Source organism: Meleagris gallopavo, chromosome 2 (genome assembly GCF_000146605.3).
Source record: "Meleagris gallopavo isolate NT-WF06-2002-E0010 breed Aviagen turkey brand Nicholas breeding stock chromosome 2, Turkey_5.1, whole genome shotgun sequence".
Lineage (NCBI taxonomy): Eukaryota > Metazoa > Chordata > Aves > Galliformes > Phasianidae > Meleagris > Meleagris gallopavo.
In genome coordinates this window covers 16,489,113-16,514,332 of record NC_015012.2, presented here as the reverse complement: position 1 = coordinate 16,514,332, position 25,220 = coordinate 16,489,113, and the positions used below count along the sequence as shown (strand labels likewise).

At 39.0% G+C, this 25,220-nt stretch overlaps 1 protein-coding gene across 3 annotated transcripts in view; it reads left to right on the top strand.

The window, feature by feature from the left end:
• Nucleotides 1-234: 234 nt before the first annotated feature.
• CNIH3 (cornichon family AMPA receptor auxiliary protein 3) overlaps nucleotides 235-25,220 on the top strand; it is a 39,680-nt gene continuing 14,694 nt past the window's right edge. For 2 of the 3 annotated variants that reach the window (XM_031552352.1, XM_031552351.1), the window contains exons 1-3: nucleotides 10,413-10,525; nucleotides 21,779-21,847; nucleotides 22,998-23,045. In XM_031552352.1, the coding sequence (XP_031408212.1) occupies nucleotides 10,436-10,525; nucleotides 21,779-21,847; nucleotides 22,998-23,045 (207 nt within the window). In that variant the 5' untranslated portion in view covers nucleotides 10,413-10,435. Of the gene's footprint in view, nucleotides 489-10,412; nucleotides 10,526-21,778; nucleotides 21,848-22,997; nucleotides 23,046-25,220 lie in introns of those variants that run through there. The other variant, XM_003203838.4, reaches the window with a different exon arrangement.

Below are 25,220 nucleotides of genomic sequence, written 5' to 3'. Positions count from 1 at the left end.
GCTAAAAGAAAACGTAAGAAGGAAAAGAATAAAGTACTTCAAGTTTGGACAAGTCGTTCTTTATTCACGATCCGGCCCAAGTCAGCCTCAGTACCAGACCACCCTCACGCTGTCGTGACAGGATTTCAGTTAGAATCACGCGGTGGTGACAGAAGACCCCGCCCCGCCGGTGGGGGACCCGTGCCGAACCCACCCCCCGCTGGAGGCTCCTCCGCCCTCACGGGGGAGGGCAGAGCGCGAGAGGGGCCGGGCCGCTCCCCCTCCCAGCAGCAGGTGGAGGGTTCCACCGGGGCCGGACGGCTTTTTCTCCCCTCCCTGGTTGTGTCTGAAGGCGAGCAACTCCGCCTCTGCCGGTGTTGGAGGTGCGGGTGCCCGTCTCCCCATTGGGGGCTCGGGCTCCCCTCGCCATGGCTTTCACCTTCGCTGCTTTCTGCTACATGCTGTCGCTCGTCCTTTGCGCCGCGCTCATCTTCTTCGCCATCTGGCATGTGAGTACCGCGGGACCGTTCGTTTCGCTTGGAAGCGGTGGTGTTTGTAAGATTAAAAACCCCTCGCTGTTAGCTAAGACGGAATTTCTTATTCAAACTAGAGTAAAGCTGCTGGCTGAGTTTTGTGTAAGCGTGGTAGAGGTAGAAATAGAATTCTCTCCGCGGAGTGATCTTTGAAATCTAAGATCTGAGCTGTTAATGGTGCAGTTACAAGGCTTTTCTTATTAACGAAATGACAAAAAACGTGACAGTGATGCCAAGCGCTGCGAGGCTGGAAAGGATCTCTAGCAGTCAGCGCCTGCTCTCCGCGAGGAAAGGAGTACAACTGCCGTGATTACTCACTCGTGTGCTCTTCTCTCAGCTTCCTCAAACCATAAGGTTTCTAAAAGTGTGAGTTTACAGATTCTTCAAACTTACTGAGATTAAAAAGTGTTTTCCATACTCAATCGCTTGCTATAAACTAAACTGTTTTTTTCTTCCGTAATTATGAATGCATTTTTATAATTTTCATGTGTTTGAAGTCTGTTATCGTGTTCCAGCAGTTGTCTTCTTTACGGACTGAAGTTGTTGCCTGAAGATGCACAGTCTATCTAGCAAATGGGGCAAATCATATCTAAAGGAGTGCTGTAAGAAAGAAGGGGATGGATTTCTAGTAGTCTATTGTGACAGGACAAGGGGAAATGGTTTCAAACTAAAAGATGGGAGATTTAGATTGGATATAAGGAAGATCTTTACAATCAGGGTGGTGAGGCACTGGCTCAGATCACCCAGAGAGATGATGGATGTTCCATCCCTGGAGACATCTAAGGTCAGCCTGGATGGGGCTCTGAGCACCTGATCTGCTGTAGGTGTCCCCGTTCACTGCAGGGCAGTTGGACTAGATGGCCCTTAAGGGTCCCTTCCAACTCAAATGATTCTATGATTCTTCCCGTAAATTAGGGTAGTTACTTTGAATTCACTCTTGGTGAAATACTTATCAACTTTAGATCTGTAAGACTGTGGAGAGCAATCTGTTGTTTCTAGAGGTTCGGAAGAAGCAACTAAGACAGGAAAGCTTTTGTCAATAGACTCATTTTTAATGTGCTTGTTGAAAAATTATTGAGGGATTGAATTTGAAAATGACTGGGAAACAGTGCTCTACTGTAACAGAGCAAGAATTGGTACAGTTATAAATAGATAGTTCTATTGAAATGCATGGCTTGTGAAGGTCATAGAACAGACTGAACACATTGCTGGAACAAACTTTTAAACATGACCTCTACATACAAAACACAGGAATTTTTATTGTCTTTTCTCTAAGAACTGTTATAACTTAATTTCTTACTTCTTCTGAAATGTAGCCTGATGTATAGCTTAAATTTAGTGTCATAGGAGTTTCTTTTACCTTGAACATCTCATTGTGAACGTCTTACTGAGAAACAAAGCTCCTGCTCCTCCACTGCAACCTATCTTTTTTTCCACTGCAGTATATTTGTAATGAACAGTTGCTATATTTCAAATACAAGTTTATGAAGGTAGCATTTTCTGCTACCTGCTAAAATGCTTTTTAATTATTATTTTTTTTAATGCATCGTTCCTAAAAATAAATGGTTGATTAATCAGAGCATCTCATCACATTGAATGATTTCCAAGGTTCTAAGACTGAATCTGAGTATGCATCTTGTAGATTACTTTAAAGGACTAAAGCAAATGGAAGCATTTGACTTTGTGTTGTTCCAGCCCAAATCTGACTGAAGTTTGGGCAGTTCTTTGGAATGAAATAACAGTGACTCAAACAGAATCCTTTTTTTTTTTTTCCTTCTTCTTGCTTGGTAGTCAGATGGCTTATATAAGAATTGTAATTTTCATTCATATCGGTGTAGTAAATACAATAAAAACTGTGAAACCAAAACAGTGTAAAGTGAGGATGTTCATTTTTTTGAAACTATACTCTTCTGATGCCATTCTTCTAAATTGAAGTATCTCTTTTTCTTTCCTGTACTCTTCAGGGCAGCCAGAAGCTGGTCAGAGTATTGGAAGGAGTTGAAAATGAATTATAGAAACTCCTTTAGGCTTTTGGTACACATAACAACACTGTTTCCTACCTTTGAGTGCTCACTGTTGTCTGTCAAGGAAGAAAACACAAATTTGTTGATATGAGCAGAATTTAAACTATGCAGAAGGTTTATGTCTCTAGCTTTTTGTAGTTCTTCATTAAAACACACTAATTACCTAATCAGTTTTACTCCATTCTGAACTGCTCTGAAGCAAGGTTTAGCTGAGCCATGTCAGTTCTTTCTGAACTCCCAGCCAGGTTTGACATATTACATTTTTTCTGTATAGCTCCATTGATTTCAGTTATGTTTGAATTGAAGTTGACTGGAGGTGATCAAATTGTGGCTTAATTGTTGTCCCTTAACACGTGATTTTCCAAACTCTCTCAGTGCAATTATTTGGGTAAGCTGACTCTGTAAGAGATTCCTTCCCTTTCTTCATATTTTAAGATGAAGTTGTGTGCCTTGAGATTTGTTATTTCAAAGAAAGCTTTATAAAATAATTTTTCAAAGTGTTCTACTATGTAATACCACAAAGGCAAAAAATCGTAAGTATGATAGACGTTGGTTAAAAAAATAATTCATGAGATAGACTATCTATTTTCAAGCTCATACCAGCATATCTGTGAATGTGTGTGATTGCTTAGTAACCAGTAGTACTTTAGCTCTGCCAGAAAGGTTTAGGATTATTACGCCAGTGGAATAATGAATAGGGCTTGCCTAAGCAGTTGTACCAAATCACCCAGGCTTATGGAATATACTTCAATGTGTTAGAACAACTGCATGATGGCAAGAGCAGTGTGTGCTGAAATTAATGATAGTTACTTCAACATAGAATCATTAAGGTTGGAAAAGACCTCTAAGATCACTGTGTCCAACTACCAACCTATCCCACCGTGCCCACTGACCATGTCCTTCAGAGCCACATCTCCATGGTTCTCAAACACCTCCAAGAAACAGTAACACCACCACCTCCCTGGGCAGCTGTGCCAGTGCCTCAATGCTCTTTCTGAGAAGAAATGTTTCTTAACATCCGACTTGAATCTCCCTTGACAGGACACATGTACTGAGTGTGGGTAATAGAACTGAACCCCAAGCATTGTTATTTTAATTTAAAAAATATATATCTATATCCCTAAAATGTCTTTGCTTTCTAACTGGAGCTACTGTGTACTTAGAAGATGTTGCCAATACTGTTGTTGTTCTCTGCCTTCTGATGATGTGGACTGTGTTTTATTATTATTTATTAGTACTCAATTTGCAGTACTTTAAGTTAAAATATTTGAAACCTCTCTGAGATATGTACATGGAATTTGGTGAATATTCAGTTTCTGTCTCACTAGGTTTCCTCAGAAAATTCCTACCCTAATTTTTGATGAATTGAATGATCTTAGTTTTGAAGATAAGTAGAAAGTCCTCAAGAGAATCATTTAAAACTTGGGTTGATAGCAAGTTGAGTTGAACAAACACTTTGATCTCAAAGTGCCTGCTACTCTATCAGTTTTCTCTGTGCATCAGTGCCTTATTGTTTCAGTAACTGATTTGGAGGATAGCTGGCTGTTCTGTCTGAATCTGATATAAAGAGCTGTAACCTAGCTGGATGGGGATTTCTCTTCGTTAAATGCTGCTGGCCACTTCAATTTAACCTCCTTTAAGAGCCTGCCTTGAAATGGAAGTAGTTTCCTTACAGATTCGGTTGAGCTTGAATATTCTTTCAGTTATTGAAGTTCAGTCCTGTACTTTAATGAGTCATTAACTGAATTTTCTGAGAATACTGGATAATCATGTAATTAAAAATAGTATCAGATGAATGTTTGAGGAGTAGGAACATAAACACTGTTGTTATGTTATCCATATTTCTTGAAGATATGTTTTTCTTCTCTGAGTGGCTGAGCACATTGTCCCTGAAGGTTTCATAGTCATGACAGCTTAAGAAACGCCTGTTATTTCCACTCTTTCTGAAGACTGAGCACAGCCAGACTGGGCTGGCTATAACGTAGCCTGACAGTTCCCTTACAACTCTTCTCTTGGAAGTTTGTCACATTAATGCTGACAGACAGATATCAGCCTAGGAAACATAGGCAGCTTAACACAATATATTTTATATATTGAAAAATAAATACATTTCAGTGCAGCTACCTTGCCATGCTTAAATAATAGTTTTAAAATAATTTAAAAATGATAGAAGTCTGTCTTCACCACGGACTTAAAAGCTGTAAAAAGATTTAATTGGTGCTCTCTCCATGCTTGAACTGTCATTATGAGATTTATTTGGAGAAAGGTTTTAAACTGTAAATGATTGCCACTGGTTGTATCACAACTCACAGTGACTCCATTATCTACAGACAATAAATTATTCTGTGGAGTCTCATGTGTCCTTCAGAAACATGCAGAGAACTGTTTCAATGATATTTAGTTGTCACATCTTTTTTTAATCATAAGATTAGCTGGAAAATCTACTTACTAAACGGATGTTATCTCAAAGCTGGTAAACAGCATATTTGTAGTGCTTTATTTCAGCCGCTCTGCGTGTTAATAAGCAAGGCAACACAGCTGTCATATTGCATTAGTCTGTGAGTACAACTTTCTGATTGAGTCTGAGGCATGAGGCTCTTATTATTTATATTTGTATATTCATCCACCAGATATGTTAAATCACACTTAAAACGCAACATTCAGGCTTCTGGCTTCATTGATTTGCCTGCGTCCTTTGTCTCAGGATAAATGTCCTTCTATCAAAATCTCTTTCAGGAAGGGGGGGATGCTCAGCTTGAGAACGTAGACACATCTGTTTGACCCATTCCTCTTCCTCTCTGTCTCTGGCATAGGGTTTATTTATAACTGTTTCTACTGCTGACAGCTAGAGGTGAATCCACCAGGCAGCTCAATGGTCTCAGAATATCAAAAGCTAAAGATACTGAGGACTTGCCTCTTGTAGGTTGGTGCATTTGGAAAGACATCAACTTTCTGTGGAAACAAGGTAGCTTTCCTGTATGAAACAAGTATTGTTATTTTCATTCTGCAAAAAGAGAGTCACCTGAAGTCTCAGGACAGAGGAAGGAAATTTCATGAAGGAAAGGCAGAGGAGTGTTGAAAATTTTATTAAAAATGCTCAGTTTGTGGCTATGATGCCATGCAACAAGCAAGATGCAGTTTATTAGCATGATGGTTCCTGTGTTTCATGGGTAATAATTTACACCTATCCTATTCCTGTTAAAGGAAACCCAGTCACTGGATCCCCTCTCCAATAGCTGTGTTTAATGGCAGTGGTACCTCCTGATATCACCTGCAAACTGCTCTATCTCATCTTCCAAGTCATCAATGAAGATGTCAAACAAGACTTACACCAATACTGATTTCTGAGGAACTCCACTCTAAACTGGTTATCGGGCAATCTCCAAACCAGTGACTGCTGTCTTTCACCCTAGTGATAACAGTCAGTTTTTCACCTTGTGGTCTGTCCATCCTTTCCATATTACCCCAGTTTGGGTACAGATTTTTTTATGCTGGAACACAGCATCTCTCTTGCTTAGTGTCATGCTGTGTACCCTTGAAAACTCTGAGGAGCATCAAAGCACCTTGTGACAGCTGGATAAGGGTCCATCTAATTTTATCTGCTTTCCTTTGGAAAAATATTACTGTATAAAGCAAGAATTTATTTTAGAGATGTTACTGTGAAAAGTTATATCAGAGGCACTGAAAAAAATCACAAACCTTTCACAGCAGAAGTAGGTTTTGTATTCAAGATAGTGCAGGATTGCTGAACTCACACCTAATGTTTTGATAAAAAGAGTAGGTAGAAAAAAATGAGTGCCTTTGTGGAGCTGTCCTATAGAACGCTGCCTGCAGCTCCTCACCTGTGCGGAAGGTCATGAAATACCTCTGGGTTGGTTTGGGGTCCTTTTGTATTTCTAAGCTTTTGGGAGTTCTGTCATATCCTAGCTATCAGATTTATATTTTGTAACATAGCTGGAAGTCTGAACTAAGTGCATTACTGGGGTAATGGAGTTTAAAATGCAAAGATGATCTGCAGTAAAATGGTGAGAATTAGTAAGTTAAAGTCTTTGCAATTCTCCAATAACAGTTTCTGTGCAAATGTCAGGCATTGTTGACAGAAGCACTACTTTTTTCTTTTTTTTGAAGAAATGTCATTTGATTTTTCAATGCATTTAAATGCCAGCCATCTTTATGCTGTGAGTCACTGTTTCAAGTGCTTGATTGTTCAGTCAATCTTCTGCAGTGTTATTATTTTATCATGTTAAGAGTTTGTGCTAAACAGTTATTTGTATCACCACATAAACGGACATTTATAAGCCAGCATTATGAAGACTCCGTGAAGGCCGATTTGACTGTGTGTGCTTCAGAGTTGGTCTGCTTGCATTATTGCTTAAACACTATTACATCCTTTAGGAAATTGATTTGCTGATCACTTGAATGGCAGGTCTGTTTGGAGCTGTGCTGAAATCTGTCTTTATCCTTAATCTTGCTCTTGTAATTAGAACAATCAGTTTCATAGGAATGTAGGTAGACAATGGAGGCATGAAAAAGTGCTGCTGTTCGATTATCTTACTCTGGCTGTTTCATCCTTCTTAGCGGCTGTCCCATGCCTTTCCCTTGCCTTCTGCAAACACAACTGCACCACAGATGTATTGCTTCACCTTGCCCTATCTCTGTAAACACAGCTGTGTTGCTGGTGGGTGAGTGTGTGTGTCTGTGCCTTGGGGTTTCTTCCTTCAAGTTCTTCATGGATAAGAACATTGGGAGAGATTATGAGCATTGTCATCGTTGCCTGATGCTACCTTCAGGAGAACTTCCTGTTCTATTGCCTTGCCTCTTGGTCCAGCTGGGCTCCAGCTGTGCAGGTAGGAGGCAAGAAACACAGGCCAGCATTTTGGTCTGCCACCCCATAGCAGGCTCCTTTCTGAGACAGCATTGCTATTACCACATTGCTCAGTGGGTAATGAGCAAGAAAATCTTCATGGAAAAGGGAGAAGTTGAGGTAAGGGAAGCAGAACTCTAGGGAGAAAGATGTGAAGATCATATTAGACATAAAAAGTATATTATGAGTAGAGGTTTAAAAAGAAGAAAGATTGAAAATGTAGAATTCTTGCTTGAGAGACAGTTACTTGAGAAGAGAAGGCTGGCTGAATGCAGAAACTATAGTTGAATTCAGATAGTAGGCATTTTTGGATGGCCTGTGTAATGAGTCTTCTGTGAGGGTATGCTATAAAATGTGATATGCTTGGACGAATTTATTAGTGGCAGAACTAATATAAGGTACACTTATATGCTTTGTGGGGTTTGGTGAACATGGATAAATCACTGCTGGTAGGAATGGGAACGCAAGAGAGGAAAAAGAGATGACAGCAGCAATGGGAAACCTGTGGTGAAATTGAAGAGAACTCCACATAAGGAGTGGGGGAAGGTATCTCTCCTAAACATCAGTTTTTACACTATGAATTGTTGAGGAGAGAACTGACTGGAAAAAAAGAGTGCATGGAACAAATTAAAAATGTCAAAATAATAACTTGTAACAATAAGTAGGATTCTTTGAAAACTAAGAAGTAGAATAAGTTGTGGTGTGATGATAAGATTGGAAACTTGTTAGATATAGCAATAGCCAGTTGACCAGACTTTCATTGACTTCTGTCCTACTGAAGCTGGAAAAACATCTTGTCTTCTGATCTCATTCTCTTATCTCCTCTTTGGAAGCAGATATTTTTTCCAGTTGTATTTATTTTGGTAAATTTCCTCATTTATTTACTACCCTTTCTATGAAATTATTCTGCAGAAGCATACTGTTTGTTCCTAGCTTTGTGTTACATTGTTAACTAATAGAAAGAACTGAAGTACATTTTTCTGAGAATAATTTATGAACACAGAACTCTAAAGTCTGTTTCTCTTTGCTTCCACATCTCCCGTACTGGAGGTCTGATGAGGGGAGAAAAAGCAAATGGTAACATTGCATGCGAGCACATTTAAGGTGAGCTAGATGAGAAATAATTTATAATTTTGAGGAAAATCAGGGAGAGAAGAATACTTCCTCTTGTTACATAGTTTCCAGCAGGATTAACCCACTGTCAGTCCAATGTGACCATGCCAACACCCTTTAAGTTTACCCTTGTGTGTCCGGCCTTTAACAAGCCCAAACCTAGCCTGTTCCTGACGTGGGGAAAGCTGGGTAGTAAAGAATGTGATCTATACAAGTAGAAGATGTACAAATCTCTAGTAATGAGTTGGTGACATAGAGGTAATGAGCAAAACCTCCTCACTGTTTCATTTCTCTTTGCACTTTCTTAGTGTGACATTTAGTCTGAGAAGCAAGAACAGAGCAGCGCTCTCCTTCTTTTGTTGAAAGTAGAGTTCTCCAGTCTCTCCTGGGCTTGGATACAAAATGCCATCATTTTCTTCTCTCCAGTGTTGTTTGGGAGGTCGGCAAGCCATTTCAGCTGTGCTGTCCATTATCTGAATCAGAGCCACGAATCATGTCAGCACCTCAGCTTGAAAGCTTGAATCCAAGCACCTGTAATTTGCCCTTGGCCCGCTGAGGAAACTGAGATTATGGATGATGCTTTGGCCAACTTTATATATATTTTTTTAACAATTTATTTGCAGATCTGGTCTTTGTTTGCCTCTTTTCCAGGATAGAAGAGCAAAGTGAGGCTTGAGTCTGTATGACCTTTGTTAGGTTGCCCTCTGTTACTTTGATGAATGTGTGGCCACGACTGGGAATCCACACTGTTACAGATGGTTTTTCTGAACAGACTTGTCTGTCACATCAACTTAGTGCCTCGCTAACAAGGGACAGCACTGCTGATAGGGCATGTCAGTTTGTTGTCACTGCTGCGCTGAGCTGAAGAATCAGAAGTGGTTAGATAGTCCAACGTTTAAAAGGTTTTGATTTTGTTACCTAAATGGAAAAGCCTGGTTTTCATGAATCCATGTGAAACGCTCCATTGCATGTAGCAATAGGAGGACATATGCAGAGCAGATTATTGGCAGTCTGCTTACACTGAAAGTACAGCAGGTGTGGGAGATGTGTGTTCAGCTCCCTTTGCTGCACAGACTATTTCTGAGTGCCTACAAAGGTGCTCAGATTTGGGGCTCTGTGCTTGATTGTCAAATCCTGATGATAGGCCCTGATGTCACCTTCAACATGGACTCACAGTGTCTCCAGAAATGGGTGACCTGCTGGTGCAACAGTCTCGTATTTCATACACTTCTAGTATAAAAAAAGTGAGGGTAGGTCTTTTGCCTGAATAAACCCTTCAATGAAATGACTTTATGCACTGTAGCAAGATAATGGCAATGGAATTAACCTCATTTCCAAAAAATGTTTCAAGAAATGAGTTCAGGTGCTCTTGTGAGAGATAGAAGATATGATTTTTAAGTCTATGCTGGCAGAAAAATTTCCTCAGCAATGCTGAATGTAAATGTGCTTTAGTAATGCATCTCTAGGTATGTGTACATTTAATCTGCTCAGAGCAATGTGGTGTAGCCATCATTTTTTCCTGCTAGTGAAGATGTTTTGCTTTGGTGTTTTATTTTTGGTTGATGTTATTATCAATACATTCTGTCCCTTAAAGCATGTCAAGGGTTGTTCTTCATTCACATAATGCTGCTGATTTCTGAGCTGTCTCACTGTAATGAAGCAGCACACCTACCTTAAAAACTCCTCCTCCATTGGAAGTCTGTTCTGAAATGTGTTCTAGCTGCAGGGAGCAGAACTATTAGCCTCTTCAGAAACAGACTCTGTACAACTGTGTTAGGATCATGTCTCCTGTGCAGCCTGCTTGCTTGTTTTCCTTCTTGTAATGAACTGCAATTTATCTGTGCAAAGCTGATTTTATTTTATTTTTTTTTAATTTTTTTTTCATGGCTGGATTTCAACTTGTCTGGACTGAAAGCCAGGGAATGAGTGTGAAGCTGTGGCACAATTGTAGGTCATCTCTGAACTCCATACCTGGGGGAAAAGGTGGAACTTCTTCCTTCCTGACTGAGAAGGTTGGCACATCTCAATTTCTAGATAACTGGGGAACATATTTCAGTGATTGTGGAGGAAAACTGAAATCTGTGTCCAGAATCCTGTGGTTGCCCATTAAAATTGTTTCTCCTTGCAATTGGATGAGGTGACTTTAAAACACCCCTTTCATAAACAGTTACAGAAAGCTGTCAATAGATGCTTGTCAGATCAGCCTTCTGGGAACATCATGCTCTCAACAGAATTTTGCAACTGCTGAGAGTTTTTTCTGTGCTTTTGTCAAAACAAGAAGTGAATTTTTTTACATGCAGAAATCAGGTTGGTTTTTCATATTGTCTGTAGTGTTGCTATAATAATAGCAACCAGTAACACACTGAGATAGTAACTTTCGATTCAAAATACTTGAAACTCTGCACAGTATGGTTGTGTTCCTGAAGATAAATCTCTGCCTCTTTCGCAAGGTGGCTAGTTTTTCATTCTTGTGCTAATACATGGACTAGTAGGTGTCTGCCAAATGCTTATTCTTTGTGGTTTCTCCTGCACCTCTCCACATGCTCAGAAATCTGACTTGGTGCAGCTGAAGTGACGCTGCTGCTTTTGTCTATCTGTGTAGTTATTGTTTATGTGGGGGAATACAGTGATGTGTGCAGGCATAGCAATCTGCATTGGTGTAGCTACATGTTCTGGGCAGGAGAGCCGCTGCCTTTGGATTTTTATCACTATTTAACTAGAATAGTATAGTTATGCCTCTACAATTCCATAGGTAGATAGGGAAGCCTTTTCAATTGTGTTTGTGGAATAGTCTGCATGTATTTTATTTTGTAGATCAGAATTTCTAATGGAAAAGGCTTAGGGTCTGTTGAGAAGTTACAGTAAGATTTTAATTACTGTTAAGCTATCTTAAACTTCCACTTAGAGCTCAAAAGTTTGAACTGTATTGGATTAAATGTAATACCACCTCACACACAGAACTAAGAATCGAAAGCCAGTTGCTCAGCTGTATGTTTGTGCAGCCCTGGATGGAGCCACAAATGCTTTGTTTGCATTAGCAATGTAGAGAGTTGTTTAATAGTAGCAGGATAAGAAATTCAAGTTAAGTAGAGCAGAGAAATGCCATACAATTATTACTGTGAAATCTGACAGATACAACAATTTTCTACCCTTGAGTGGTTTAAAACCATTTGCAATCTTAATCCAGAAAGGCACAGCTTAAGGCAGTGCTCTGCTCCAGGGATGAACGACAGTATAATAATCAGACAGAAATGCATAGTTTTGCTTCTCATATACTATTAGTCTGCTGACAGTATTCTTGTATTCTTTGTTTCCCCAAACGTTTAGGTTTAGTGCAGAAATTCAGGGGGCTCTCTTTCATCTGCAACCATTTCTTCAATTTGTTTAACTCCTCAATTTGTTTTTCCCCTGGAATAAAATATAGGAGTGATACGTTTGTTAAGGTCTTCATTGTCATGAAGTAAGTTTTTTAAATGCAAAACATAATTGTTACGCTTTACTTTTATTGATAAATACATTTCATCTCACTTTCCTCTCTAAGCTCTGTTTGTAGACACTCTGATCAAAACCAGCATTTTAGATATATTGTCTAGAAAGCTACTGAGTTACGTGGGTAGATAAGATGAAAAGGAAAAAAAATACATACGTATATTTTAAAAGATGGTTAACAAAAGGATACAATAATGTGGGGAGAAAAAAAGATTAACTTATTTGGCTTTTGAGGGTAGTTACCGATCCATTCCTGCAATTCTGAATAATCACTTTAAGAAACTGCTGTCTGTCACTCTCTGTTAGAGGAGTTCATAAAAGCGGAAAGCCAGGAGGGTGTTTTCCACCGTAATTATGCTTAATGATGCAAAGATCATTCCATATTTTTCTGCGTTATGTCCTGTCCTTGCTTCATTGGCTATGTAATTCCAACTTCCAGAGAAATATAAGACTCACTAGAAATAAAATGAAGATGCAAATGCATCTCAGTATGGCCATCTGAAATACCGAGTGGGTTTGTGGCTGAGATCCTATAAGAAGGCAGAGAACTATGTCATAAGAGGTAATACTGAGACATTGACTGAAATACCATGTGGCTCATGAAGAAGTGCTGTTACAAATATCAGAGCACGTGCTGAGCTTCAGAGATAAGCAGTTAAAAACATCCAAGTAGAGGGAAGGGAAGGGAGGCTGTAATTGATGGGAAAGGATTAAAGGTTTGTTTAGTACCAGCATGAAAGTTGGAGTATTTCACCTGTTAGGATAATATATCATCTAAAATTACAGCATTAGTAATATTTGAGCTTAATTATTTTTTTGCTTTTCCATTACCTAGAACTTTTTCAGGGCACAAAGGTTTAAACCTGCATATATGCTGTAGAATTGTGCCTGCTACAAAAATACATAGGTAAGTGCATAATCTGTGCATGGCATTGACAGCTGTACTCTGAAAACTCATGATGTGGGCCAGGTGGGCAATACTCATTTGCTTCATTCATTCATTTCTGGTTTGAAATGCAAACCCTGCAGTACAAACAATGTAGGCGTTTGGACTGTAGGGCTTTCTAAACACTGTCCTCCTGAGTCTGAACTGCTGTCTAAAGAATCAGACTTCAGCATGTCTTTGCGTATCTTTATCCTTCTATAAGAGATATTGAAGTCCATAAATAGCAATGGTGTTATCTGCCAGTATGAAACTCTCTCCAATTTCTGGATGATTGACTGAATTCCATTACTAATTCAAAAGCTTTGCTGACTTTTCAGACAGTCCCTGCACCTGCCGTATGTAAATTCCTGCAGTGTGGCTTTGATTGCAGGGACTGTGAGCAGGGCTGTGCCAGCTCTCTCCACTCAGATGGTTCCCAATCAAACTAAAGCTGTGAAGGTGGAATCATATGGGTAGCAGCAAGCAGGTTTTCTTATCTCTTTGGCCACAGCTTGGCTCATAGGAGGATTTCCCTGACTGTCACATCATCTTTGGATTAAATTCCTGCTGTGCTTCAGTGTTAGGGACTTCTCTTTTCCTTGGCATTCAGCCACTGATTCTTTTTGGAGCCATCAGTCCCTGCCAAAATTGGAGATGGGAAAATGTGATGTCCTCTCACCCACAAAATACTGGATAGCCATATGAAGCCTGAAAAAGGAAATATATTTCACCATTTTGTATTTTTCTGCTGCTTGTTATTGCACTACTGTACATCTCTCAGCGCTTCTCTTTTTCAGAAGGACCTTCCTTCTTATCAACCTGCTAAGAAGTGAAGGGTTAATAAATGCTGAGATAATTAGACATGTAACTTGCGTATAAATGCTCATACAGAAATTTGGCAAGAAAAATATTTTTTAATTTTTCTAAAAGAAGGTATTGATTAGATTTAGCTTCTGTTGGCAGGTGTCAAGATAAAATGTGCCAGATATACAAGAGTTAACCCATGCTTTTAAGGAAAAACTTGAAAAAGAGACATAGTCCCAGCATCACTTAGCTCTGTTATTAATTCCTATTCTTGTAAAGGGCTGCAATGCACAGGATTTGTGTGTGTATGTGTGGGTTTGTATGAATGTCAGCTAGCAGGAACTGGGATGGAGTCTTCTGCTGAACTGAAGACGAATGGCTTTGGAATCACTCCAACTGCAAGTTCCTGCAAAATAAAACTTTCTCACTTTATTAAATAGCTGTTGTAACGAAGTAGAGCTTTGCAGTGGCATACACGGTGTTATCTGTGAACAAATTTCGTTTAGGAACAGGTTCACAGCTTCACAGCAGCTTTGGAAATGCTTCCAAATGGAATGGTCTTCCAAATGGAACAGTAAGAGGGGAAACTATATGCCTCCTTTTCAAGATAAGCTTGGCATAGTCATCACTTGGATCACTTGGGTTGGCAGAAATAAGGGGCTATACTTGGCAGCCCAAGATGTCCCCTCCGATACTTCTTCACGGATTCTGTTTTGAGAATTAAATGATAGTAATATAATAACACTTACTATCATTACTGTTTCATTATGGTACAAGCAAGAGGCACTTTGATCTAGAATGTAAGACGTTTCACTCTCTACAAGCAGTGTGTTTTATTAAAACAAATACAGTGATATAATATTGAACTATGCCTCACAATCTAGTTGTCTAAAGTCAAAAGGTAAAAACGTGGTTTGGGAACAATTTCTGACTTTGTGTTACGTCTGGATATTCTTTGAGTATTAGTTTATTGAAAATGACAGAAATAGTTCTGACCAGGAGAAAATACAGCATTTTGAAAACTCTGATGTATGCACCACTTCCTACCAAAAATGAGTATCTTGTTTGCACTGTTTAATGAGATTGGTGTGCAGGGTCACTGGTAGATGTTCTTTATTTATGGAATAGGAGGCTAGAAGAGGCCAAAAACATTTCCCTGGATGCTTGTGTGCTTTTTCATTTCCAAGTCGTGGTCACTGTAGCTTATGTTTTATTTACTGCTGCATTACATCCTTAAGTCATGCTGTTTCTTCTATAGACTGTTTCCATTAAGGTAATGGCTCTAAGTTGCACCAGAGCAGGCTCAGGTTGAGTACTAGTGGGTATTGTGGGGATGGGATGGTGGTTGGACTAGGTAATCATAAAGGTCTCTTACAACCCTAATGATTCTGTGTTTCCATGATGTTTCTAGTTGCACAGCAGCTCCCCAGCCTTCAAGTGTGTAAATATTACAAAGCTGTGCAGTAACTTATTTTGGACCTTCAATAAACAAAGTAGTTTGCTTTGTGATGAACTTTTGCTTTATTGCAGATCTTTTAATGCTGAAAAAAGATAGCTCTTGGGGGGCATGTGTGAGAACAGTTTTGTATACTTGTAATACTGTATACCTCCAGCATTTTAGTCACTGTGTTTCTGTGTCTGCCTTACTGAAATAGTGAGCTTACTACAGGTACGGTTGTAACCTTGATTAATAATTCAGTGCACTTCCCATGGATCACAAACTGAATGTGTGAACCTGAGCATGAAGCAGTTCTGAGGGCTGCCAAAAAAACCTTCATGCTCTTTAAGCACAGCTGCCGTACTGAGTACAGATCACTAGTGTTAAGTGCATGAATAACACAATAAGTGATGAATTTATAATGTATGAAATAAGAACACAAAAATTCCCTTTTTAAGAAGTGTAATGCAGAGAGCTGTACAAGTCTGGAGATTTTCTGGAAAGTGTGAAAGTTAATCCCAAGAATTAGAAAGACAGACTGTTTCTCAGCTTTGGGCTAGCATATGTGATGATGCTGCATAGCATTGGTTAGCCTATTCCATTTTTCCTGAATTAGTTCGAGCAGCAGCAGCCTACATTGTCCTCTCTTCTGAAGGCAGAAAGTGACTTGGGAGTGGAGTCTAGGAATTACTGTTTTGCTGCATATGTACCCAGCTTCAAGTGTTCTAAAGTGAGCTAGATCCTGACCCTGCTGTTGCACAGAAACATGAAATCTGGGCTGTGCCCCTGAGCAGCAAGAAGTGGTGTGAACATGCTGATTTGTTCCAATGCAACATGAAATGAGAGCTGAACAGTGCATCCTCTGAGCAGCCAAGTTCTCAGTTTCTAGGCCTTAACAACCCCAGGCCATCTGATGTTAGGTAGTGGTTGGTAAAAACAAATAACGAATGGTACATGCAAGCACTGGAAGTAAAGAAAATATCTCCTGTGACAGTGCAACCTGCATTCCACCCTTTTCCTGAGTTAGTGAACCATATAGGCTGAATTGTTCTCAGCTGTACTTCAATATCATGTCAGAAAAGAGGAGCTGGTAGTTTTTCCAGTGATATTAGATTTATTTTTCTCTCCTGGCCTTGTATCAGGTTTTTGTTTGTTTTTTAAAATAAGATTGTCAAGTTAAGTCAGACCTGGTTTCACTTGTCGATGATCATGAGTGCTGAGGTACAGAAAGTGGCCCTGGTGAGGGGGAGGAAGGCGATACTCAAAAAGCAGTTTAAATCTGACAGCTGCGTTACTGAATATCTCTGGGCCATACTGGAGACTTTAGAATTAATCCTTGCAGTACAGTTTACATCTCTTCTGATTTATGGAGTGTTGCAAGAATCTTGAAAGTACTGTGATCAGCTGCTGCTAAGCTCAAATGAATGTTCACCAAGGAGATGACACGGGAAGTATTGGCTCAGAGGAAGTCCTCTGAAGAGTCTTCCTTATTGTATTTACGTTGCTTGGTAGCTTGAACCTGATCACTTCAGATGGAAGGAGAGGACAAACCATCTTTGAACAAATGTTCACCAACCTCAGAGCGAAATTTCTTGTTTGGTTTCATTTTGCATCAGAGTAACAATCGGTTGGCAGGAAGTGTTCTCTCAGTCTGTCACTTTGTCCACGTCAGTGCTGTTTTTCATCTCTCTGCAAGTTCCCCGTGCTCCATCATACCAAGTGATGTATCTTCCCTTTCAGCTCCTTCTGTGTTCTTCACTGACTGACGCTCTCTCACACATTTTGACTCACAGCTTCTGGTCAACAAAATCCATCAAAGTAACTCACCCAGCTTGCCCTTGAACTACCCAGCGTAGTTCAAACATGATTAATGATCAACAATATTTCCCAAACATGGTAAAGACATCTATCCAGCAGCTGATGGGCAGGCATTAAATGAATGTAAGCACAGTGTGCTCCTAAGCCTGTCTACCTTCTGCCCATGTGCTGACTTGCAGACAGCCAGGAGCTTGCCTGTGTGGGTGCTGTGGGAGCTGTGCATGAGAGCAGAGGGGGAGACAAATGTTTAGATGAGCCATTAACAGCAGTTTCTGCAGGACAGGATTGGCAGGGTGGTGGCAAAGAAACATATGTTAAGTGTTGCTGTTCTGTTCTGTGCTTAGTGTGGTTGTCACTAAGTTCTGTTTTACATATATTTTAATTTTTCTAAGATACCAATGAGCAGTAATATCCAACTTCTTTGTTGTCACTGAATTCAAATGCACAGTAACTCCACCCACCACCCGAAAACATCTCATTCTCCATTGAAAAGTGTTTCTTTAAGAGCTCAGTGGTTTAAAAACAAAAAGCCTTCCCTAAAATTGAGAGGTTATAATTAATTCCTGCCATTAATAGGTGAAACTTTCAGTTTGTGTGGATAAGTGTGAGAAGACAAAATTCAGGTTTTGTCTATTTGAATACTTTGTTCTTCAAAGCTGTTGTTGTTGAGAGAGATGAGCACAGAGAGTGCAGATAATTAATGCATGTTTTGTAAATCTGAGTGCAATTGTAGGTGTATTGAAACCTACGATGTCATCCCCATCTCATCTGTTCAGAGCATGTTTAAACTGGGCAAACTCCTTTCTGACTTACACTTAGATCTTTGAGACTTGCAGATGATGTGAATCACAGGAGAATGCAATTCTTAATCTTATAAACCTTTAGTTTTATTAGACTGGTAACACCCACAAGCATATTTCTATCAATAGAAAAAAAAGTGCAGATAGGGCAGTGGTAGGGCAACCTTCCTGCAGTGTTTTGCAGTGTGGAATCAGGGAAAATTTTCCAAGTCAAAGGGTGAGTCAGCATCCATTGTGCCTTTTGCAGTAATGATTAAAGTCTTTGAACATGGAAAAAATGAAATGATCCTTATTCTATCAAGCCACGTTCAACAGTAACGTTTACTAAAATAGGTAATTTTCTTCTCTGTTTAAGATCAGTCCCTGGTGTATGCTTCCAAAATGCCAACCATGTGGCTCTCTGTTAGGTACTGACTGGAAGTTGGTTGTTTTCCTTTGGAACAGTGTGTTGGTTGCCCAGGTCACGTGAGTATGTCTAAATTGCTACACTGGATCAAATCAGATAGGATGACTAAAAGATGCAGAACAGCTTCTAAAACACATTCATTTTACAAAGGCTAAATGATGGCAATCCCTGATGGGATCTATTCCATTGCTTGCCTTTAAATGATCTGCTCTGTCACGGTACTGACAATTTCTGAAATGAAGTGGACCTCAAACACACTCAAATGCTGTTCCATAGCAGTAAGCATCTCTGATGGGCTCTGCATGGAAAGCAGGTAGCTATACTGCATCAAGCTGAAATGTATGAATAATTGGGTAGCAGATTGGTTTTTTTGGAGTATGGCCAGAACTTGACACCTCCCGTGAAATACTTAATAATGGCAAGTAGTTAATTATTTGTTTTTCTGTAGGGTTAAATGGCAACTCCAACCACACAATACCTTAGAGCACTGAACTTCTATGCAAGGTTAGTTATAATTGGAAGAGGAAGATGTTTACTAATTGATTATGCAAACTACTCAGCAGCACAGCCCACCTGTAATGCAACATGGTTTGTTTTACAGTTATGTATTGTGTGCAACCACCAATCTTAAGAAACTACAGTTCTGCTTCCATTATTTCCTACCTGTGGCTTTAGAATTGGATGACTTGAGAGCAATCCGAAAACACAACTGACCAAACAAACAAAAAAAAAAAGAAGAGAACTTCTTTACATCCCTTCTAGTTGTGAACCTGCCTAACACTGCACTTTACAGCTTTTCACTGTGAGTGACAAATAGGAATACAGTATTTTCATGAATGAAAGAAGGTATCATCACATAATCACTGGATCTCCATTCCTCTGGATTTAACAAAGTATAAACTAGTATGAAAGTAAACATTAAGAATTAGGGGGGTTTATTTCTGTCTGCCTCTTTCAAGAGTGAGACTGAAACTTTTGCTGAAGAAACTTTCCTCTAATTCTGTGTGCTTGATACAAATTCTCAGTCTATTTCTGGCAGGTGTAATAGAAATGTATCTTAAAATTGTCATGACTTACAGGCGTAATCCCAAGTGGTCTGCCTGATAGACTGTTGTATTTGGAATTATTGATTTGGAGAAAGCCATATGCTTAATAGTTTCTGATTCATTTCAGTGCATTTAGATATTATGGAGGGATAATGAAAAATGAATTGCTTGCCAGCAAATAAAGAGCAGGGGTTTGTCTGTGGAGCTGAAGATGCTACTAGAGAAAGGAGGAGGAAAGGAGAGAGAGGGAGAGCAGGAAATCTAAAAATGTAGCATATTTGAAGTTAATTTCTTTTACATTTAGTATTTCTCCAAGACTTCTGCATTAGGTAAGGCCTGCTCAACAGAGCCCTGCCTTAATGTTTGTCTTTCAAAATGACCTACTTCTTCTGTATCTAAACATGTTCCAGCGTTATCATCATAACCTCTACACTCAGCGAAGCTTTGAAGCCTTTTTTTGGACTCCTTGTGGAATAGGGTCCACCTAATTATTCCAGTGTTTCCAGTTCTCCACGTTGTCATCTCAGATCAGTCTTCCCTTCCAGTGAAGAATCATAGTAACATTTGAGTTGGAAGGAACCCCTAAAGGCCACCTGGTCCATCTCCCTGCAGTGAACAGGGAGCCGTGATCTGGCTCTTGCTGACTGCCATTTCATTATTTTCTCAAATTCCTTGCTGTTACTGACTACCAAAAGGAACACCACAGCAAATTCACTGAGGGTTTGTTTATTTCCTCGTTTCAAGGAAATTTTGAGCTCATCTCTGTATTTGCAACACCCGTTTCCATGGTACATTAAAAAGACTTGTCATTCAAATCTCCTAATGCTTTTCTGTCTTAAAATGACATCTGTAAGTACTGGTGCAGTGAGGCAAAGATAATTCAGGGGAGATGCACAGGATCCCAGAGTAGATCTATGGCAGAGCTGTGAACAGAGGCACCCCCTTACCTTCTCCTTCTATGGGATGCAGCCAGTGCCCACATCAGTTTACAAAGAAGCAAGTGTCTGAGCTGCATGGTCATTACCATCCCAATGGTTTGCCCAGCTTGAGTAAATGAAGAGCTGCTCAAGAAATATTAAGTATAGAATTATAATGAGCCTTATTCCTTACAGCTGTATTATGACCCTCTCACAGTTTCTGTTACTAGACTTTCACCTAAACAGCCTATTGCTGATCTGAATCTTGATTTACAGAGATATTACATTAATGGGGAGAAATGTTTCACTTATCATGCTTTATAGTTCTTTTGGTTTGTTCTGGCATTTTGACTTGTCACAGTGGAATAAATTGAATTCTGTAGAATTCCTATAAAATGCCCCACTTTTGATTATAAATGTGCTCCAGGATGATGATGAATGCAGCATTAGGGTGCTGGTTAAATGTGTGTAACTGGGTTTTATCTTCAGACCTCTCAGCAGATTGTGATGGTAGTCATGGACAGCTCATTTTCAGACTTCTTGTCGCTGCATGTCATATCTGTAAAATGAATGTGCGTTAACTATACAGCAGGTATATTAACTATACAACAGGCTGATCCCCCCTCGGTTACTTGGTTTGAACATGTCACAGAATGACTTGTGCACTCATATACCAATTACCTGACTGTTACCTCATCTTCTCAGTGGATACAAATATTTTCCTGGGTTGTAAATTGTCTAAAAAGGAGTCAGTGTTTTATTGTGTTTTATGTGATGCCTGTCACAGGGAGCCTCTGCTCCTCGATTGTAGCCAGCAGAGGTATTAATGAAATACAGTGAAGTTAAGAACACTCTTTGAGATCTTTGAATGAAACATGCTGAGGGCAATTACAGCTGTTTCATTTCCAAGAAAACATTATCACATATTATTATTTTACAGGCACTTTTATGCTGTGCTGTAAAAGCAGGCAGTAATTACCAGCTGATCCATCAGCTGATGGATGAAACTAAAGGACCTGTGCAAAAGCTTTCCCTCCATTAATTATGTCTGAGTTAAGTGTTCCAAAACCTGCTGCAATTGAGGTAGGGCATGCTTTTCTTTAGAGTGTGCTTGATAACGAATAGCGGTTTAATAATAATAAAGATAACACTAATTCAGAATTAATATCTGAAATAAGTTCAACAACTGATAAGAAGAGTCTTGTATATGCATTAAACCTGGTGCATTGTATCTGATGCATCTCTATATTAGGCAGTTTGTGATTTTTTTCCATCAGGTCTAAAGATACATTTGTTTGGAAAGTGGTTTAACATCTTTTGAAAGTTTGAGAATGAAGTCTAGCTGATCTAAGGGCAGAAACCATGCTGGAAAAGCTGCAGATGTGGTTTTACAGTGTAACAGAAAGATTAATGGATTCCAGATTTTGTCTATGGGAGTACCCCACATTTCATTTTAATGAATTAGATCTGAAAGGAGTGTATTAGGAAGCTAGTTTTCCATATTTTCTCAGGAAGCAGAAGAAAGGGAGGCAATGAGACCATCCTTCTAACTAGCTGCTAATAGAAAAAGAAGCATTTGTTTGAACATACATTACAGTGTTTGAAAAAAAAATGTTTTTCAGATAATCGCCTTTGATGAGCTACGGACGGACTTCAAAAGCCCAATAGATCAGTGCAACCCAGCCCACGCAGTGAGTACAACCAGTGGTGTGCTAAACAGGAGAAGATACACTGAGCCGTACGTCAAAGTATGAGTGTGGAGCCTGTTGTGCAGTCAGTTCTAGTTTGGTGAATTGATGTGTTGGATTAGACCTGGGAAACCAGATGGTGGTTCTTTATCCTGATAGCTTTCCTATTTGCTGGAAGAGGTAGGGAAATAATTTGGAAGTTTAAAACCTAAAAGACTCCTAATGTGATGCTAGAACTTTCTTTTGATTCTGTGGCACCAGTTTTCTTTCTAAAAACTATTTGCTTTCTCTGCTTTCCAGCATGGCTTGGTGACCTTTCCCAAAACTGTCTGTAAAGATCAGTCAAAATCTTTGAAGAGATTTTATAAGAAGTGCATTTTCCTAGATGTGTTTGTCCCAGAGCAGGGCTGTTCTCCTGTGCTTGAGAAGTAAATAACACATTCTGTTGCATTTGTTATGTGAAAGTTTAAATGTCACCATGAGACTGTGAACTCATTTTTACCTAATGATCCAAAATGCAACCCAGATTGTAGCAGAAGAAAACTCTTTTTTTTTTTTTCCTGTGAAAGCTGTAATCCAAAATGATTTAGCTGATTCCAATTAAACATGCATCAGATCTGTATCACCACAACTGACAGCAGAACCTGCCCCCATAAACTCACTGTGAATTGCAAGAAATGCTGATTTTGCAGAAGTTAAATTCTAATATCACTTGTTGCTCAGGTACTTTATTAGTGAAACAGAAGAGCTACCATGTGAACTTTGCAGTTGTTTTTCCCATTCAGGAACGTCTTGAGGCCAAAATCAAGTACCTGAAAATGCAAAGCCTGGTCTCTGTGGTGTAGATTGGCACCAATGGTTAGAGTCACAAACACTGATTTGAGCTTCTGACTCACAGCTAACATAGACTTGAAACCCCTGTTTTTATTGCTACACTCCGTAACAGATGAAAAAAAAAAATAACATTGGGACTTGGAAATGAGCAGATTGTTTGACTTGCAGTCAGTACATCAGAAGTGAATACAGTTGGTTCAGATGAATAATGTTTCATCTCTACAGCCAGTAATTATGATTTTGACTCACTATACTGGTAATATCTTTAATTTATAGCACCAGCTAATCTTCCACCTCTTTCCCTACTTTTTCTTAACAGAGAGAGCGGCTGAGAAATATTGAACGTATTTGCTTCCTCCTGCGAAAGGTGAGCATAAACTAGCCCAAGGTTTATTAATTGGATGAGAATTAAAGCCACTGGGTGATAATCTGCCTTCATTTTCTCTTTTTAATGATCCTCACTCTCTACTGAACGGCTGAGTTCTACTACAGAAGTAAAATTCATGATGACCTTGTAAGAATAGATAGAGACAAATTACATAAAGTTAACATAAGAAGAGGATTTCTGGATAAGAACTGAGGTTTCAGAACATCTGCCCATTCATTTTGGAATGTGCTTTTGGAAGGTGGTGAATCATTTTGCTGTTGTAGCTTAAGATGTTAATAGTCCTATCATCTGATCATAGTGTTGTAATACAGTTTTTGATTAGGGCTTGCTGTTTGATGAATTAAACATTATATTAGCTATATATTTAGAAATTAAGTTTTTGAATTGATTGAATAAAAACGTTGATACAGCATTCTAACTCAACCAAGCAGATACTGATGCCTCAGTTTCTGAGGAAACCGAATGAGTTGATAAACTGTAGGATTGATATGGTTATAGGTTGCACCTTTCCTTTGTAGCTTGAAAGAGGTCTTTCATAAACATTCATTGTTCTCCTGTCTCTGTACTAATAAAGTCAAAATAATCATTGTTCCTAAACACTTTACTCCCTATATTCAAGTTTCTATAAATTCACCAGGATAGTAATGGAGTCACTTAAATTATTCAGCATTTTTGCTTAAAAATGATAATACTTGAAATATGGACCACTGACTGCATTCCCTAATCGACGTAAGAATTAAATCCAGGTGTTTTTTTAATAAGCTGATGGCCTCATCCTTACAGGTTTGGGGAAAACCAGTGCTGAGGTTTATTTTCTTGGGATGTTCCAGAAATCTAACTGTGACCACACTCAATCTATGAATTGTCATTCTCAAGTTAGACAGAACTTGAGTTGTTCCTGCTTGTCACAATTATGAGCATGTGGTTTTTAAGAGCCACACTCAAGTACTTATTTAGCAAGGGTAAGGCACTAGGGATGTGACAAGAAGAAACAATACTTATCACCAGTAGCTTTCCATTTTTGTCAAATTGGCAGCAAGCCATTTTCAAGCTGTGTCCCAGTTTAAGAAAAATAAAACATAAAGACGTAAAGCAACTGGTGAGTGATAATGTATTAATATATGTAAGCCCCATAAGAGTACTTGGTCTTCATGAGTGTTTAATTTTTATTGAGCCTCAGTCTTCATGTGAACAGTAAGATTGAGTATTTTGGCTAATTACAGACTCTGTATTCATAGGGGATTGGCTTGCTTCTGCTTCACTTAAATAGTTTGTTAATTCAACCTATTCAGAGTTCTTTAGGGATGCACTTGTTTTAATTGAGAGATGATATGCAAGAAGAAGGTGGACTAACTACAGAGATCTGTAGTTGTTAAAACTGACAGTCACTAAAAATAGCTTTAGTCTATGTAGCATAAAGTATTCACTGTTGGAGAAAAATTCTGGCAAAAACAGTGAAGTGTCAGTTGTATAGATACAGGAAAACAGCAGTTAGGATGCTATCAGCAAGCACTAAATATATCCGTCGTTATAACTTTGTGAGGCTTTAGGTTTGTTTCTCCTTCTATGAAGCAGCAACATATCCATTTCCCAGTGTCATTAAGTCAGATAATTATTTCAAATAGCTTTGAATATAGTGCCATATTACTATTTATGACATTAGAACTTAACAATAAAGATCTGTTGTAAATCTGTTTTCAAAAGAGATTATAGGCAGATTTTAAAACTGTTGTTTCACTATAGCCTGGTTTTTTTTGGAAATGATTGAGTAGGCATATAGTATGCAGTATGAATGGTTCTAATGAGCAGAGTGTTTTTAAGGATGGATTTTTGGTTTTATCTCCAAAATACTTGGAGAAGATTATTAACAAACTGCAGGTACATGATATGTCATCAGATGCTATATAATTTAGCTGTACATTCCAAAATGGTATGAAGGATGGAATCCTTCAGCAGCCAGACACTTTCAGACATTTGCTTTGGGGAAAATGTTTTCATAGCACAGAAAAAACTTAGGGAGCATGTGAAGAAGGTTTATATGGTGCTGGCATGTATACACACATGTAGAGATGAGTCCATGTTTTTATGGCGCTAGAGAGCTAGAAATTAGGTCTGTCTATGTTTCCCAGTCACAGGAGAATGATTTTGTATTAA